Raw genomic sequence first — 12,319 nt, 5'->3', positions numbered from 1 at the left:
TTACTGCAAAGCCTCACACCGGAGGAGACCAGCGATGGTGGCAGCCATGGCCTCCAGACTTCAGGCAGTCATTGCTGTAAAGCCTCACACCAGAGGAGACCAGCGATGGTGACGGCCATGACCTCCAGACTTCAGGCCGTCATTGCTGCAAAGCCTCACACCGGAGACCAGCGATGGTGGCAGCCATGGCCTCCAGACTTCAGGCCGTCATTGCTGTAAAGCCTCACACCAGAGGAGACCAGCGATGGTGACGTCCATGGCCTCCAGACTTCAGGCCGTCATTACTGCAAAGCCTCACACTGGAGGAGACCAGCGATGGTGACGGCCATGACCTCCAGACTTCAGGCCGTCATTGCTGTAAAGCCTCACACCGGAGGAGACCAGCGATGGTGACGTCCATGGCCTCCAGACTTCAGGCCGTCATTGCTGTAAAGCCTCACACCAGAGACCAGCGATGGTGACAGCCATGACCTCCAGACTTCAGGCCGTCATTGCTGTAAAGCCTCACACCGGAGGAGACCAGCGATGGTGACGTCCATGGCCTCCAGACTTCAGGCCGTCATTGCTGTAAAGCCTCACACCGGAGGAGACCAGCGATGGTGACGTCCATGGCCTCCAGACTTCAGGCCGTCATTGCTGCAAAGCCTCACACCAGAGGAGACCAGTGATGGTGACGTCCATGGCCGCCAGACTTCAGGCCATCATTACTGCAAAGCCTCACACCGGAGGAGACCAGCGATGGTGACGGCCATGACCTCCAGACTTCAGGTCGTCATTGCTGCAAAGCCTCACACTGGAGACCAGCGATGGTGATGTCCATGGCCTCCAGACTTCAGGCCGTCATTGCTGCAAAGCCTCACACTGGAGGAGACCAGTGATGGTGACAACCATGGCCTCCAGACTTCAGGCCATCATTGCTGCAAAGTCTCACACAGGAGACCAGCGATGGTGACATCCATGGCCTCCAGACCGTCATTGCTGCAAAGCCTCACACCGGAGGAGACCAGTGATGGTGACAGCCATGGCCTCCAGACTTCAGGCCGTCATTGCTGCAAAGCCTCACACCGGCGGAAACCAGCGATGGTGACGGCCATGACCTCCAGACTTCAGGCCGTCATTGCTGCAAAGCCTCACACTGGAGACCAGCGATGGTGATGTCCATGGCCTCCAGACTTCAGGCCGTCATTGCTGCAAAGCCTCACACTGGAGACCAGCGATGGTGATGTCCATGGCCTCCAGACTTCAGGCCGTCATTGCTGCAAAGCCTCACACCGGAGGAGACCAGTGATGGTGACAGCCATGGCCTCCAGACTTCAGGCCGTCATTGCTGCAAAGCCTCACACCGGCGGAAACCAGCGATGGTGACGGCCATGACCTCCAGACTTCAGGCCATCATTGCTTCAGAGCCTCACACCAGAGAAGACCAGCGATGGTGACGGCCATGGCCTCCAGACTTCAGACCGTCATTGCTGCAGAGCCTCACACCGAAGGAGACCAGCGATGGTGACGGCCATGGCCTCCAGACTTCAGACCATCATTGCAGCAAAGCCTCACACCTGAGGAGACCAGCGATGGTGACGTCCATGGCCTCCAGACTTCAGGCCGTCATTGCTGCAAAGCCTCACACCAGAGGAGACCAGCGATGGTGACGGCCATGACCTCCAGACTTCAGGCCATCATTGCTGCAAAGCCTCACACCGGAGGAGACCAGTGATGGTGGCAGCCATGGCCTCCAGACTTCAGGCCGTCATTGCTGCAAAGGCTCACACCAGAGGAGACCAGCGATGGTGACGGCCATGACCTCCAGACTTCAGGCCGTCATTGCTGCAAAGCCTCACACTGGTGGAGACCAGCGATGGTGACGGCCATGACCTCCAGACTTCAGGCCGTCATTGCTGCAAAGCCTCACACCGGAGACCAGCGATGGTGGCAGCCATGGCCTCCAGACTTCAGGCCGTCATTGCTGTAAAGCCTCACACCAGAGGAGACCAGCGATGGTGACGTCCATGGCCTCCAGACTTCAGGCCGTCATTACTGCAAAGCCTCACACTGGAGGAGACCAGCGATGGTGACGGCCATGACCTCCAGACTTCAGGCCGTCATTGCTGTAAAGCCTCACACCGGAGACCAGCGATGGTGGCAGCCATGGCCTCCAGACTTCAGGCCGTCATTGCTGTAAAGCCTCACACCAGAGGAGACCAGCGATGGTGACGTCCATGGCCTCCAGACTTCAGGCCGTCATTACTGCAAAGCCTCACACTGGAGGAGACCAGCGATGGTGACGGCCATGACCTCCAGACTTCAGGCCGTCATTGCTGTAAAGCCTCACACCGGAGACCAGCGATGGTGACGTCCATGACCTCCAGACTTCAGGCCGTCATTGCTGCAAAGCCTCACACCGGAGGAGACCAGCGATGGTGACAGTCATGACCTCCAGACTTCAGGCCGTCATTACTGCAAAGCCTCACACTGGAGGAGACCAGCGATGGTGACGGCCATGACCTCCAGACTTCAGGCCGTCATTGCTGTAAAGCCTCACACCGGTGGAGACCAGCGATGGTGATGTCCATGGCCTCCAGACTTCAGGCCGTCATTGCTGCAAAGCCTCACACTGGAGACCAGCGATGGTGATGTCCATGGCCTCCAGACTTCAGGCCGTCATTGCTGCAAAGCCTCACACCGGAGGAGACCAGTGATGGTGATGTCCATGGCCTCCAGACTTCAGGCCGTCATTGCTGCAAAGCCTCACACCGGAGGAGACCAGTGATGGTGACAGCCATGGCCTCCAGACTTCAGGCCGTCATTGCTGCAAAGCCTCACACCGGCGGAAACCAGCGATGGTGACGGCCATGACCTCCAGACTTCAGGCCATCATTGCTGCAGAGCCTCACACCGAAGGAGACCAGCGATGGTGACGGCCATGGCCTCCAGACCATCATTGCAGCAAAGCCTCACACCTGAGGAGACCAGCGATGGTGACGTCCATGGCCTCCAGACTTCAGGCCGTCATTGCTGCAAAGCCTCACACCAGAGGAGACCAGCGATGGTGACAGCCATGACCTCCAGACTTCAGGCCATCATTGCTGCAAAGCCTCACACCGGAGGAGACCAGTGATGGTGGCAGCCATGGCCTCCAGACTTCAGGCCGTCATTGCTGCAAAGGCTCACACCAGAGGAGACCAGCGATGGTGACGGCCATGACCTCCAGACTTCAGGCCATCATTACTGCAAAGTCTCACACCGGAGGAGACCAGCGATGGTGGCAGCCATGGCCTCCAGACTTCAGGCCGTCATTGCTGTAAAGCCTCACACCAGAGGAGACCAGCGATGGTGACGGCCATGACCTCCAGACTTCAGGCCGTCATTGCTGTAAAGCCTCACACCAGAGGAGACCAGCGATGGTGACGTCCATGGCCTCCAGACTTCAGGCCGTCATTACTGCAAAGCCTCACACCGGAGGAGACCAGCGATGGTGACGGCCATGACCTCCAGACTTCAGGCCGTCATTGCTGTAAAGCCTCACACCAGAGGAGACCAGCGATGGTGACGGCCATGACCTCCAGACTTCAGGCCGTCATTGCTGCAAAGCCTCACACCGGAGGAGACCAGCGATGGTGGCAGCCATGGCCTCCAGACTTCAGGCCGTCATTGCTGTAAAGCCTCACACCAGAGGAGACCAGCGATGGTGACGGCCATGACCTCCAGACTTCAGGCCGTCATTGCTGCAAAGCCTCACACCGGAGACCAGCGATGGTGGCAGCCATGGCCTCCAGACTTCAGGCCGTCATTGCTGTAAAGCCTCACACCAGAGGAGACCAGCGATGGTGACGTCCATGGCCTCCAGACTTCAGGCCGTCATTACTGCAAAGCCTCACACTGGAGGAGACCAGCGATGGTGACGGCCATGACCTCCAGACTTCAGGCCGTCATTGCTGTAAAGCCTCACACCGGAGGAGACCAGCGATGGTGACGTCCATGGCCTCCAGACTTCAGGCCGTCATTGCTGTAAAGCCTCACACCAGAGACCAGCGATTGTGACAGCCATGACCTCCAGACTTCAGGCCGTCATTGCTGTAAAGCCTCACACCGGAGGAGACCAGCGATGGTGACGTCCATGGCCTCCAGACTTCAGGCCGTCATTGCTGTAAAGCCTCACACCGGAGGAGACCAGCGATGGTGACGTCCATGGCCTCCAGACTTCAGGCCGTCATTGCTGCAAAGCCTCACACCAGAGGAGACCAGTGATGGTGACGTCCATGGCCGCCAGACTTCAGGCCATCATTACTGCAAAGCCTCACACCGGAGGAGACCAGCGATGGTGACGGCCATGACCTCCAGACTTCAGGTCGTCATTGCTGCAAAGCCTCACACTGGAGACCAGCGATGGTGATGTCCATGGCCTCCAGACTTCAGGCCGTCATTGCTGCAAAGCCTCACACTGGAGGAGACCAGTGATGGTGACAACCATGGCCTCCAGACTTCAGGCCATCATTGCTGCAAAGTCTCACACAGGAGACCAGCGATGGTGACATCCATGGCCTCCAGACCGTCATTGCTGCAAAGCCTCACACCGGAGGAGACCAGTGATGGTGACAGCCATGGCCTCCAGACTTCAGGCCGTCATTGCTGCAAAGCCTCACACCGGCGGAAACCAGCGATGGTGAAGGCCATGACCTCCAGATTTCAGGTAATCATTGCTGCAGAGCCTCACACCAGAGGAGACCAGCGATGGTGACGTCCATGGCCTCCAGACTTCAGGCAGTCATTGCTTCAGAGCCTCACACCAGAGAAGACCAGCGATTGTGACGGCCATGGCCTCCAGACTTCAGGCCGTCATTGCTGCAAAGCCTCACACTGGAGACCAGCGATGGTGATGTCCATGGCCTCCAGACTTCAGGCCGTCATTGCTGCAAAGCCTCACACTGGAGACCAGCGATGGTGATGTCCATGGCCTCCAGACTTCAGGCCGTCATTGCTGCAAAGCCTCACACCGGCGGAAACCAGCGATGGTGACGGCCATGACCTCCAGACTTCAGGCCATCATTGCTTCAGAGCCTCACACCAGAGAAGACCAGCGATGGTGACGGCCATGGCCTCCAGACTTCAGACCGTCATTGCTGCAGAGCCTCACACCGAAGGAGACCAGCGATGGTGACGGCCATGGCCTCCAGACTTCAGACCATCATTGCAGCAAAGCCTCACACCTGAGGAGACCAGCGATGGTGACGTCCATGGCCTCCAGACTTCAGGCCGTCATTGCTGCAAAGCCTCACACCAGAGGAGACCAGCGATGGTGACGGCCATGACCTCCAGACTTCAGGCCATCATTGCTGCAAAGCCTCACACCGGAGGAGACCAGTGATGGTGGCAGCCATGGCCTCCAGACTTCAGGCCGTCATTGCTGCAAAGGCTCACACCAGAGGAGACCAGCGATGGTGACGGCCATGACCTCCAGACTTCAGGCCATCATTACTGCAAAGTCTCACACCGGAGGAGACCAGCGATGGTGGCAGCCATGGCCTCCAGACTTCAGGCCGTCATTGCTGTAAAGCCTCACACCAGAGGAGACCAGCGATGGTGACGGCCATGACCTCCAGACTTCAGGCCGTCATTGCTGTAAAGCCTCACACCAGAGGAGACCAGCGATGGTGACGTCCATGGCCTCCAGACTTCAGGCCGTCATTACTGCAAAGCCTCACACTGGAGGAGACCAGCGATGGTGACGGCCATGACCTCCAGACTTCAGGCCATCATTACTGCAAAGCCTCACACCGGAGGAGACCAGCGATGGTGGCAGCCATGGCCTCCAGACTTCAGGCCGTCATTGCTGTAAAGCCTCACACCAGAGGAGACCAGCGATGGTGACGGCCATGACCTCCAGACTTCAGGCCGTCATTGCTGCAAAGCCTCACACCGGAGACCAGCGATGGTGGCAGCCATGGCCTCCAGACTTCAGGCCGTCATTGCTGTAAAGCCTCACACCAGAGGAGACCAGCGATGGTGACGTCCATGGCCTCCAGACTTCAGGCCGTCATTACTGCAAAGCCTCACACTGGAGGAGACCAGCGATGGTGACGGCCATGACCTCCAGACTTCAGGCCGTCATTGCTGTAAAGCCTCACACCGGAGACCAGCGATGGTGGCAGCCATGGCCTCCAGACTTCAGGCCGTCATTGCTGTAAAGCCTCACACCAGAGGAGACCAGCGATGGTGACGTCCATGGCCTCCAGACTTCAGGCCGTCATTACTGCAAAGCCTCACACTGGAGGAGACCAGCGATGGTGACGGCCATGACCTCCAGACTTCAGGCCGTCATTGCTGTAAAGCCTCACACCGGAGACCAGCGATGGTGACGTCCATGACCTCCAGACTTCAGGCCGTCATTGCTGCAAAGCCTCACACCGGAGGAGACCAGCGATGGTGACAGTCATGACCTCCAGACTTCAGGCCGTCATTACTGCAAAGCCTCACACTGGAGGAGACCAGCGATGGTGACAGTCATGACCTCCAGACTTCAGGCCGTCATTACTGCAAAGCCTCACACCGGAGGAGACCAGCGATGGTGACAGTCATGACCTCCAGACTTCAGGCCATCATTGCTGCAAAGGATTCTCTACAAAGGGTTAAACATGAACATTTTATTTATGTGAAAGTGAGTTTGTCCAATTATATCGGAGCCCGAAATGAGGATTTGTAGGAAAATGGCTGCAATTCCTGAACGTTTCACAGGAGATTTCTGTACAACCCCTTTAATTAACCCTAAAAGTCTCCACTTCAACTGCAAAATAGCATCCTGCAGAGCTGAAATCACGAGGATTCCTCACTGGACAAAGATTTCTGGTGATAATTGTATATACCGCCATTCTGGGTATCGGTGCGCCCCTGGTATATATCTGTATACGACAGCCAAGATACAGGTATACTGGGTTTACAATCGTGTGGAGCGGCCACCATAGTAGCACTCAGGTGATTATCCAGTCTCCATGTTACTTGTACCCGAGGTTTCTTCTTCAGATGGTGGTCCGCCCGCCCTCCAGTCATTAGCCCCCCCCCCCCCCAACATGTACGGGGGGAGGGTCTCACTTGTGTGGTCCCCCATATATTGGAGGGGTTTCTATGGGTCCCAGGAACGTTTGCGATTCTCTCCAGGAGTGGACCCCTGCTGATCTTGATCCCATGCCCTACCCCATTCTGGACACTTTTGGTTGTGGATCTTCGAGTGGTCCGCAGGTACTTGTATGGCTACATTGTCTGAGGACCGGGGTTGTGGTGTTCAGAGTGGGGGGGTCCAGCATTACTGCAATAATATAAACCCATATGGAAGTGTCGGAGGAGGGGACACTGCAGGACCTCTGTTTTTTGGAGTCCATTATCATGGCTGACAGCAATATGAATGCTCCACTCACTGAGCACAAGTAGCGGCTCCCGGCCCTCCTCCGGTCTCTGTCCCACCATTGCTGCTCTAGCTGAGGAGTCGAGGCCGAGTCCTGACCTCAGCTTACTGATGGTGGCAGCCGGTCACGGGCGGCCAGGCGGGCCGGTCACAGGCGGCCGCTCTGCAGCAGAGCGTGTTTCTTCACAAACTCCTCCACGGCCGCTCCCTCCAATGCTTTCATGGCTCTCCAGTGCAGGGCGCCGCTGTTCTCCGCTTTTCCTTCCTCGTGGCTCAGCTCTTCTTTGATGTAAGACAGCCAGAGATCTGGAGACGAAAAACAATCTCAGCTTCACCCGGACAGAAAACAAAAACGCCCAGGGGGACGCAAGCCGCTCCTGTTACTCGGGGGCCGGCGGGAGGGACAGGAAATGTGGCATATATAGGGTAACGCTGAGAACACTGACCTGGACGTGAGGCCCCGAACTCCCGCAGCGCCCGCTCGTAGTACTCTCTCAGATTTACCATCCTGCTTCTCTCCTGTGTGACATTGAAAGACTAAGTGCTCCAGAGCTGAACTCTCTGACCGCCATCATCCACAACGAGGCCTCCGGCCACACTCACCTGATCTTTCTCTATGTCAATCATCTTCTGGAAGAAATCCTCCGAAAAGGGGCGACTCTCATGTAAGCTGGATGAGAAGAGGGGTGGAAATTAGGAAAGAAACCACATGGTGCTGATGGGGAGAGGGTAGAGCAGCCATCGGGCCAGGCATGGCACACTACTCACCTGCTGAACACCTTCCTCGCCCGCTTGTAGCCCTGCGTCCTGTAGGCCCAGTCCAAGTACTTCACCTTCATGGTCCGGGTAGCGGTCGGATTGAGGACAAGTTTCTATGGAGGGTAACAGGTCATGAGTGGCGGCGCTGCCTGGTGGTAGTTGGCGGAGTGGCAGGTTGGGCACTTACCTGGTACAGGGACACTGTAGATTCCTCATTTCTTTCCTTCTCACTCCAGTCCACCATCAATGTCCACAACGGCAGAGAGTCCTATAGAGAAGAAGCCATCAGTGGGCCGGCAGCCATCACCTCACCACCGACGCTGCATCACTCATCCTACCTGCACCTTCACCATGGTCAGTGCCCGCTCAAATATCTGCTCAAGGTTCTCCGCTTTCAGTGTCATCAACGTCTCCAGTCTCTTCTTCCACATGTCCACAGACCCCGAAAACCGGTCAGTGGCTGCCGCCAGGATCTGAGCTGCCATATTCCCCTGGCCCAACTCCAAGAGAAGAGTGATCTGGAAGGACATCATGGGTTACCCATCTGACACCGGAGCGGAGCCCGTCCCCTCCCAACTGCGCATCTGCTCACCCAGTCATGGTATCTGGCTTGTGGTAAGAGCTCGGCCTCATGAGCCTTCTGGAGGGCCACCAGCAGCCGGTCCCGTCTCTACAAGACAGACATGACACATGAGCACAACGGCCGCCGCTGCAAGAACATTCCTGTGTCCACCAAGCACATGAAAGGTCTCACTACTGGACCCCGCCGCCGCCTCCGGCCACAGGTTGCGGCTAGCACTGCAGCTCAGGCTGAGCCATCATTTCTCAGAGCAACGCAACTGCGGGGCCATGCGGAAAAACCTCGCACCCCAGCATGGAGCGCAGCTCCTACAGAAACAGTCTGGTGAGAAGCAGCATCCGCGCCAGTCACAGCGATCATCAGAAAGGTCCCCTGTCCGCAATCTCCTGCCAGGCAGATGGCACCTGACCGCACCCTCGGGTCCATCCTCCCTCCCCGGGAGTCAGCGCCTGCGAATCCATTCTCCTACACCCATTCCTTCCCCAGGGAGTTGGCACGTGTCTGCCCACCGCCATGTGTCCATCCTGGGCAGTCAGCAGCTGCCTGCCCCCACATGTCCATCCTCCCAAGAAGTTGACGCCTGCTCGCCCCCACGTGTATATCCTTCCTACTGGTGAATAAACGCCTGCTCACCCTCACGAGTCCATCCTTCCTCCTGATAAGTTGGCGGCTGCCTGCCTGCCTGCCCTCTCATTCCCATCCTTCCTCCTGGTAAAGTCAGTGACTGCAAGCTTGCCCACCCCTGTGTGTCCACTCTTCCTCCTAGGGAGTTGGCGGCTGCCTGCCCCCACATGTCCATCCTCCCTCCTGGTGAGTCAGCACCGACTTGCACCCACATATCCATCCTTCTTCCAGCCGAGTCGGAGGCCGCCTGCCAACACCCACGTGCCCATCCTTCTTCCTGGTGAGTCAGTGACTGCCTGCTTGCCCACCCCTATGTGTCCATTCTTCCTCCCAGGGAGTTGGCGGCTGCCTGCCCCCACATGTCCATCCTCCCTCCTGGTGAGTCAGCGCCGACTTGCACCCACATGTCCATCCTTCCTTCCAGGGAGTTGGCGGCTGCCTGCCCCCACATGTCCATCCTCCCTCCTGATAAGTTGGCGGCTGCCTGCCTGCCCTCTCATTCCCATCCTTCCTCCTGGTAAAGCCAGTGACTGCAAGCTTGCCCACCCCTGTGTGTCCACTCTTCCTCCTAGGGAGTTGGCGGCTGCCTGCCCCCACATGTCCATCCTCCCTCCTGGTGAGTCAGCGCCGACTTGCACCCACATGTCCATCCTCCCTCCTGGTGAGTCAGCGCCTGCCTGAAGCCACAGTTCTGAGGTAGGCTGAGTGACCTGCAAGTGCACTGACTTGCGGATATTTCAGTACCTGCTGCTTTAGCTCCTTGCTGTTAGTCTGCCTCTTGTACCTCTCCAGACAGAAGGAAAGGTACAGCTCCCACATGGACTCTGAGAATGAGAGAAGTTTCAGCTCAGCAGTGTTACACATGGCCACAGAAAGGGCAGGTTACACAATCATCACCTGTCTGCATAGAGCCCAGCGCCGACTCGTACACACGGCTACACCGCTCCTCTCGTCTCGCCAGCTCCTGCGCCTTCACCTGTTTGGATGTGGGCTCTGCTGATGGTGGAAGTTTGGTGGACAACTCCTGACGAGCCAAGAAGTCCCAGGTCAGAGGACTCTCCGCATATAGGGTCTGCAAGCTGGACACAGCACATGGTCAATCCCTGACCCCCAAGCTGAAGGACACTCCATTCCCAAGTGCACAGGCACCAAGCAATGCATGATGGCAGGGACAAACCCGCAACCACCCTCCTGAATCCACCACCCAACAACCCGCCCGCCTCTACTGCTTCACCACTCCATCAGACAGCGGGAACTTACTCAGCCAAAATCTCCTCCTGCAGCTCCGCGGTGAAGGGAAACTTCCGAGCAACGGAGAGAAGAGAGAGATGAAACTCCACCCCTGAAACAGGAGACGACACTGGTCACAAAGTCCCTGCGGAGCTCCGCCACCGCCGCAGACGCCAGCGAAGAGCTCCGCCACCGCCGCAGACGCCAGCGAAGAGCTCCGCCACCGCCGCAGACGCCAGCGAAGAGCTCCGCCACCGCCGCAGACGCCAGCGAAGAGCTCACCTTTAATCTTCTGCTTGGCGGATTTATAGATGGCGCGGACAAGTCCTCCATCAAGTATCTCGTCCGAGTACGAGACATCCCCCTGTGAAGAGACATGCGGCCATTATTCAGGTCTACTAGTGTGCAGTACGTGCCGCGGTCAGACACAAGGGTATCCGGACAGAGGTATCGGCCCCACAGTGTCAGCCGGACTGTACCCCACCCGCTAATCAGGGGGACAAGCAACCAGAAGAGCAGAGGGAGGAGGCGAAGCTCACCACATCCAGGGCCGCCAGGTCCGCCTTCTCTCTCCTCTGCTTCTCAGCGTTCATCAGCTCCATCCGGAAATACTGGGGGAAAAGCCAGAGTCAGCGCAGTCACAATATATGCGGGGGGCACGGCGCGGGGGGCACAGCGCGAGAAAACCCCCACAGGATGGAGAAGGTATGTAGAGAAGTAAATCCTAACTATTACTTAGTATTATTACAGATATAAACAATCGTGTAGAAAAAAACGTTTAGTAAAACTCCTATACAGCGGCCTTGTCATCACCGTATTCAGCCTGCACAGTGGCGCCCCCACTCTGCGACGCCGCTCACTGCTGTCCCTATAGAGCCCTAAATGAAGGGAGATATCAGGACCAGCGGTCGGTGTATGACAGGTTATAGCTGTAGGAGTATTAGTCCTCGGGCAGAGTCCTACAGAGCGGAGAGGACTCTGCCCGAGGACTCATACTCCTACAGCGAGGAGCGGAGAGGACTCTGCCCGAGGACTCATACTCCTACAGCGAGGAGCGGAGAGGACTCTGCCCGAGGACTCATACTCCTACAGCGAGGAGCGGAGAGGACTCTGCCCGAGGACTCATACTCCTACAGCGAGGAGCGGAGAGGACTCTGCCCGAGGACTCCTACTCCTACAGCGAGGAGCGGAGAGGACTCTGCCCGAGGACTCCTACTCCTACAGCGAGGAGCGGAGAGGACTCTGCCCGAGGACTCCTACTCCTACAGCGAGGAGCGGAGAGGACTCTGCCCGAGGACTCCTACTCCTACAGCGAGGAGTGGAGAGGACTCTGCCCGAGGACTCCTACTCCTACAGCGAGGAGCGGAGAGGACTCTGCCCGAGGACTCCTACAGCGAGGAGCGGAGAGGACTCTGCCCGAGGACTCCTACTCCTACAGCGAGGAGCGGAGAGGACTCTGCCCGAGGACTAATACTCCTACAGCGAGGAGCGGAGAGGACTCTGCCCGAGGACTAATACTCCTACAGCTATAACCTGTCATACACCGACCGCTGGTCCTGATATCTCCCTTCATTTAGGGCTCTATAGGGACAGCAGTGAGCGGCGTCGCAGAGTGGGGTCGCCACTGTGCAGGAATAGGGTGCAGGCTGAATACGGTGATGACAAGGCCGCTGTATAGGAGTTTTACTAAACGTTTTTTTCTACACGATTGTTTATATCTGTAATAATACTAA

At 57.4% G+C, this 12,319-nt stretch overlaps 1 protein-coding gene across 1 annotated transcript; it reads right to left on the bottom strand.

Moving 5' to 3' along the window:
* Nucleotides 1–6,647: 6,647 nt before the first annotated feature.
* UTP6 (UTP6 small subunit processome component) lies at nucleotides 6,648–11,205 on the bottom strand. The gene is made up of 12 exons (XM_073659958.1): nucleotides 11,126–11,205; nucleotides 10,869–10,950; nucleotides 10,617–10,698; nucleotides 10,254–10,435; nucleotides 10,101–10,180; nucleotides 8,745–8,822; nucleotides 8,491–8,670; nucleotides 8,340–8,420; nucleotides 8,162–8,265; nucleotides 7,997–8,063; nucleotides 7,840–7,912; nucleotides 6,648–7,699 (listed from the first exon to the last, which is right to left on the bottom strand). The coding sequence occupies exons 1-12, from the start codon at nucleotides 11,186–11,188 to the stop codon at nucleotides 7,542–7,544; spliced, it is 1,230 nt and encodes a 409-aa protein (XP_073516059.1). The 5' UTR covers nucleotides 11,189–11,205; the 3' UTR covers nucleotides 6,648–7,541.
* Between the last annotated feature and the right edge of the window lie 1,114 nt (nucleotides 11,206–12,319).

The sequence above is a fragment of the Phyllobates terribilis genome, unplaced genomic scaffold (assembly GCF_046119375.1).
Source record: "Phyllobates terribilis strain yellow unplaced genomic scaffold, ASM4611937v1 Scaffold_14__1_contigs__length_39327217, whole genome shotgun sequence".
Classification (NCBI taxonomy): Eukaryota; Metazoa; Chordata; class Amphibia; order Anura; family Dendrobatidae; genus Phyllobates; species Phyllobates terribilis.
Note: the sequence above shows the minus strand (reverse complement) of the source record. Positions and strands in the feature narration are given on the sequence as shown.

What these genes read in the sequence shown, in the direction of transcription:
- UTP6 (XM_073659958.1), bottom strand. Translation starts at nt 11,188, where the DNA reads ATGGAGCTGATGAACGCTGAGAAGCAGAGGAGAGAGAAGGCGGACCTG. An exon ending in CTACAGTGTCCCTGTACCAG is followed by an intron (nt 8,266 to 8,339) that starts GTAAGTGCCCAA and finishes TACCCTCCATAG; the next exon opens with AAACTTGTCCTCAATCCGAC. An exon ending in TTGACATAGAGAAAGATCAG is followed by an intron (nt 7,913 to 7,996) that starts GTGAGTGTGGCC and finishes AATGTCACACAG; the next exon opens with GAGAGAAGCAGGATGGTAAA.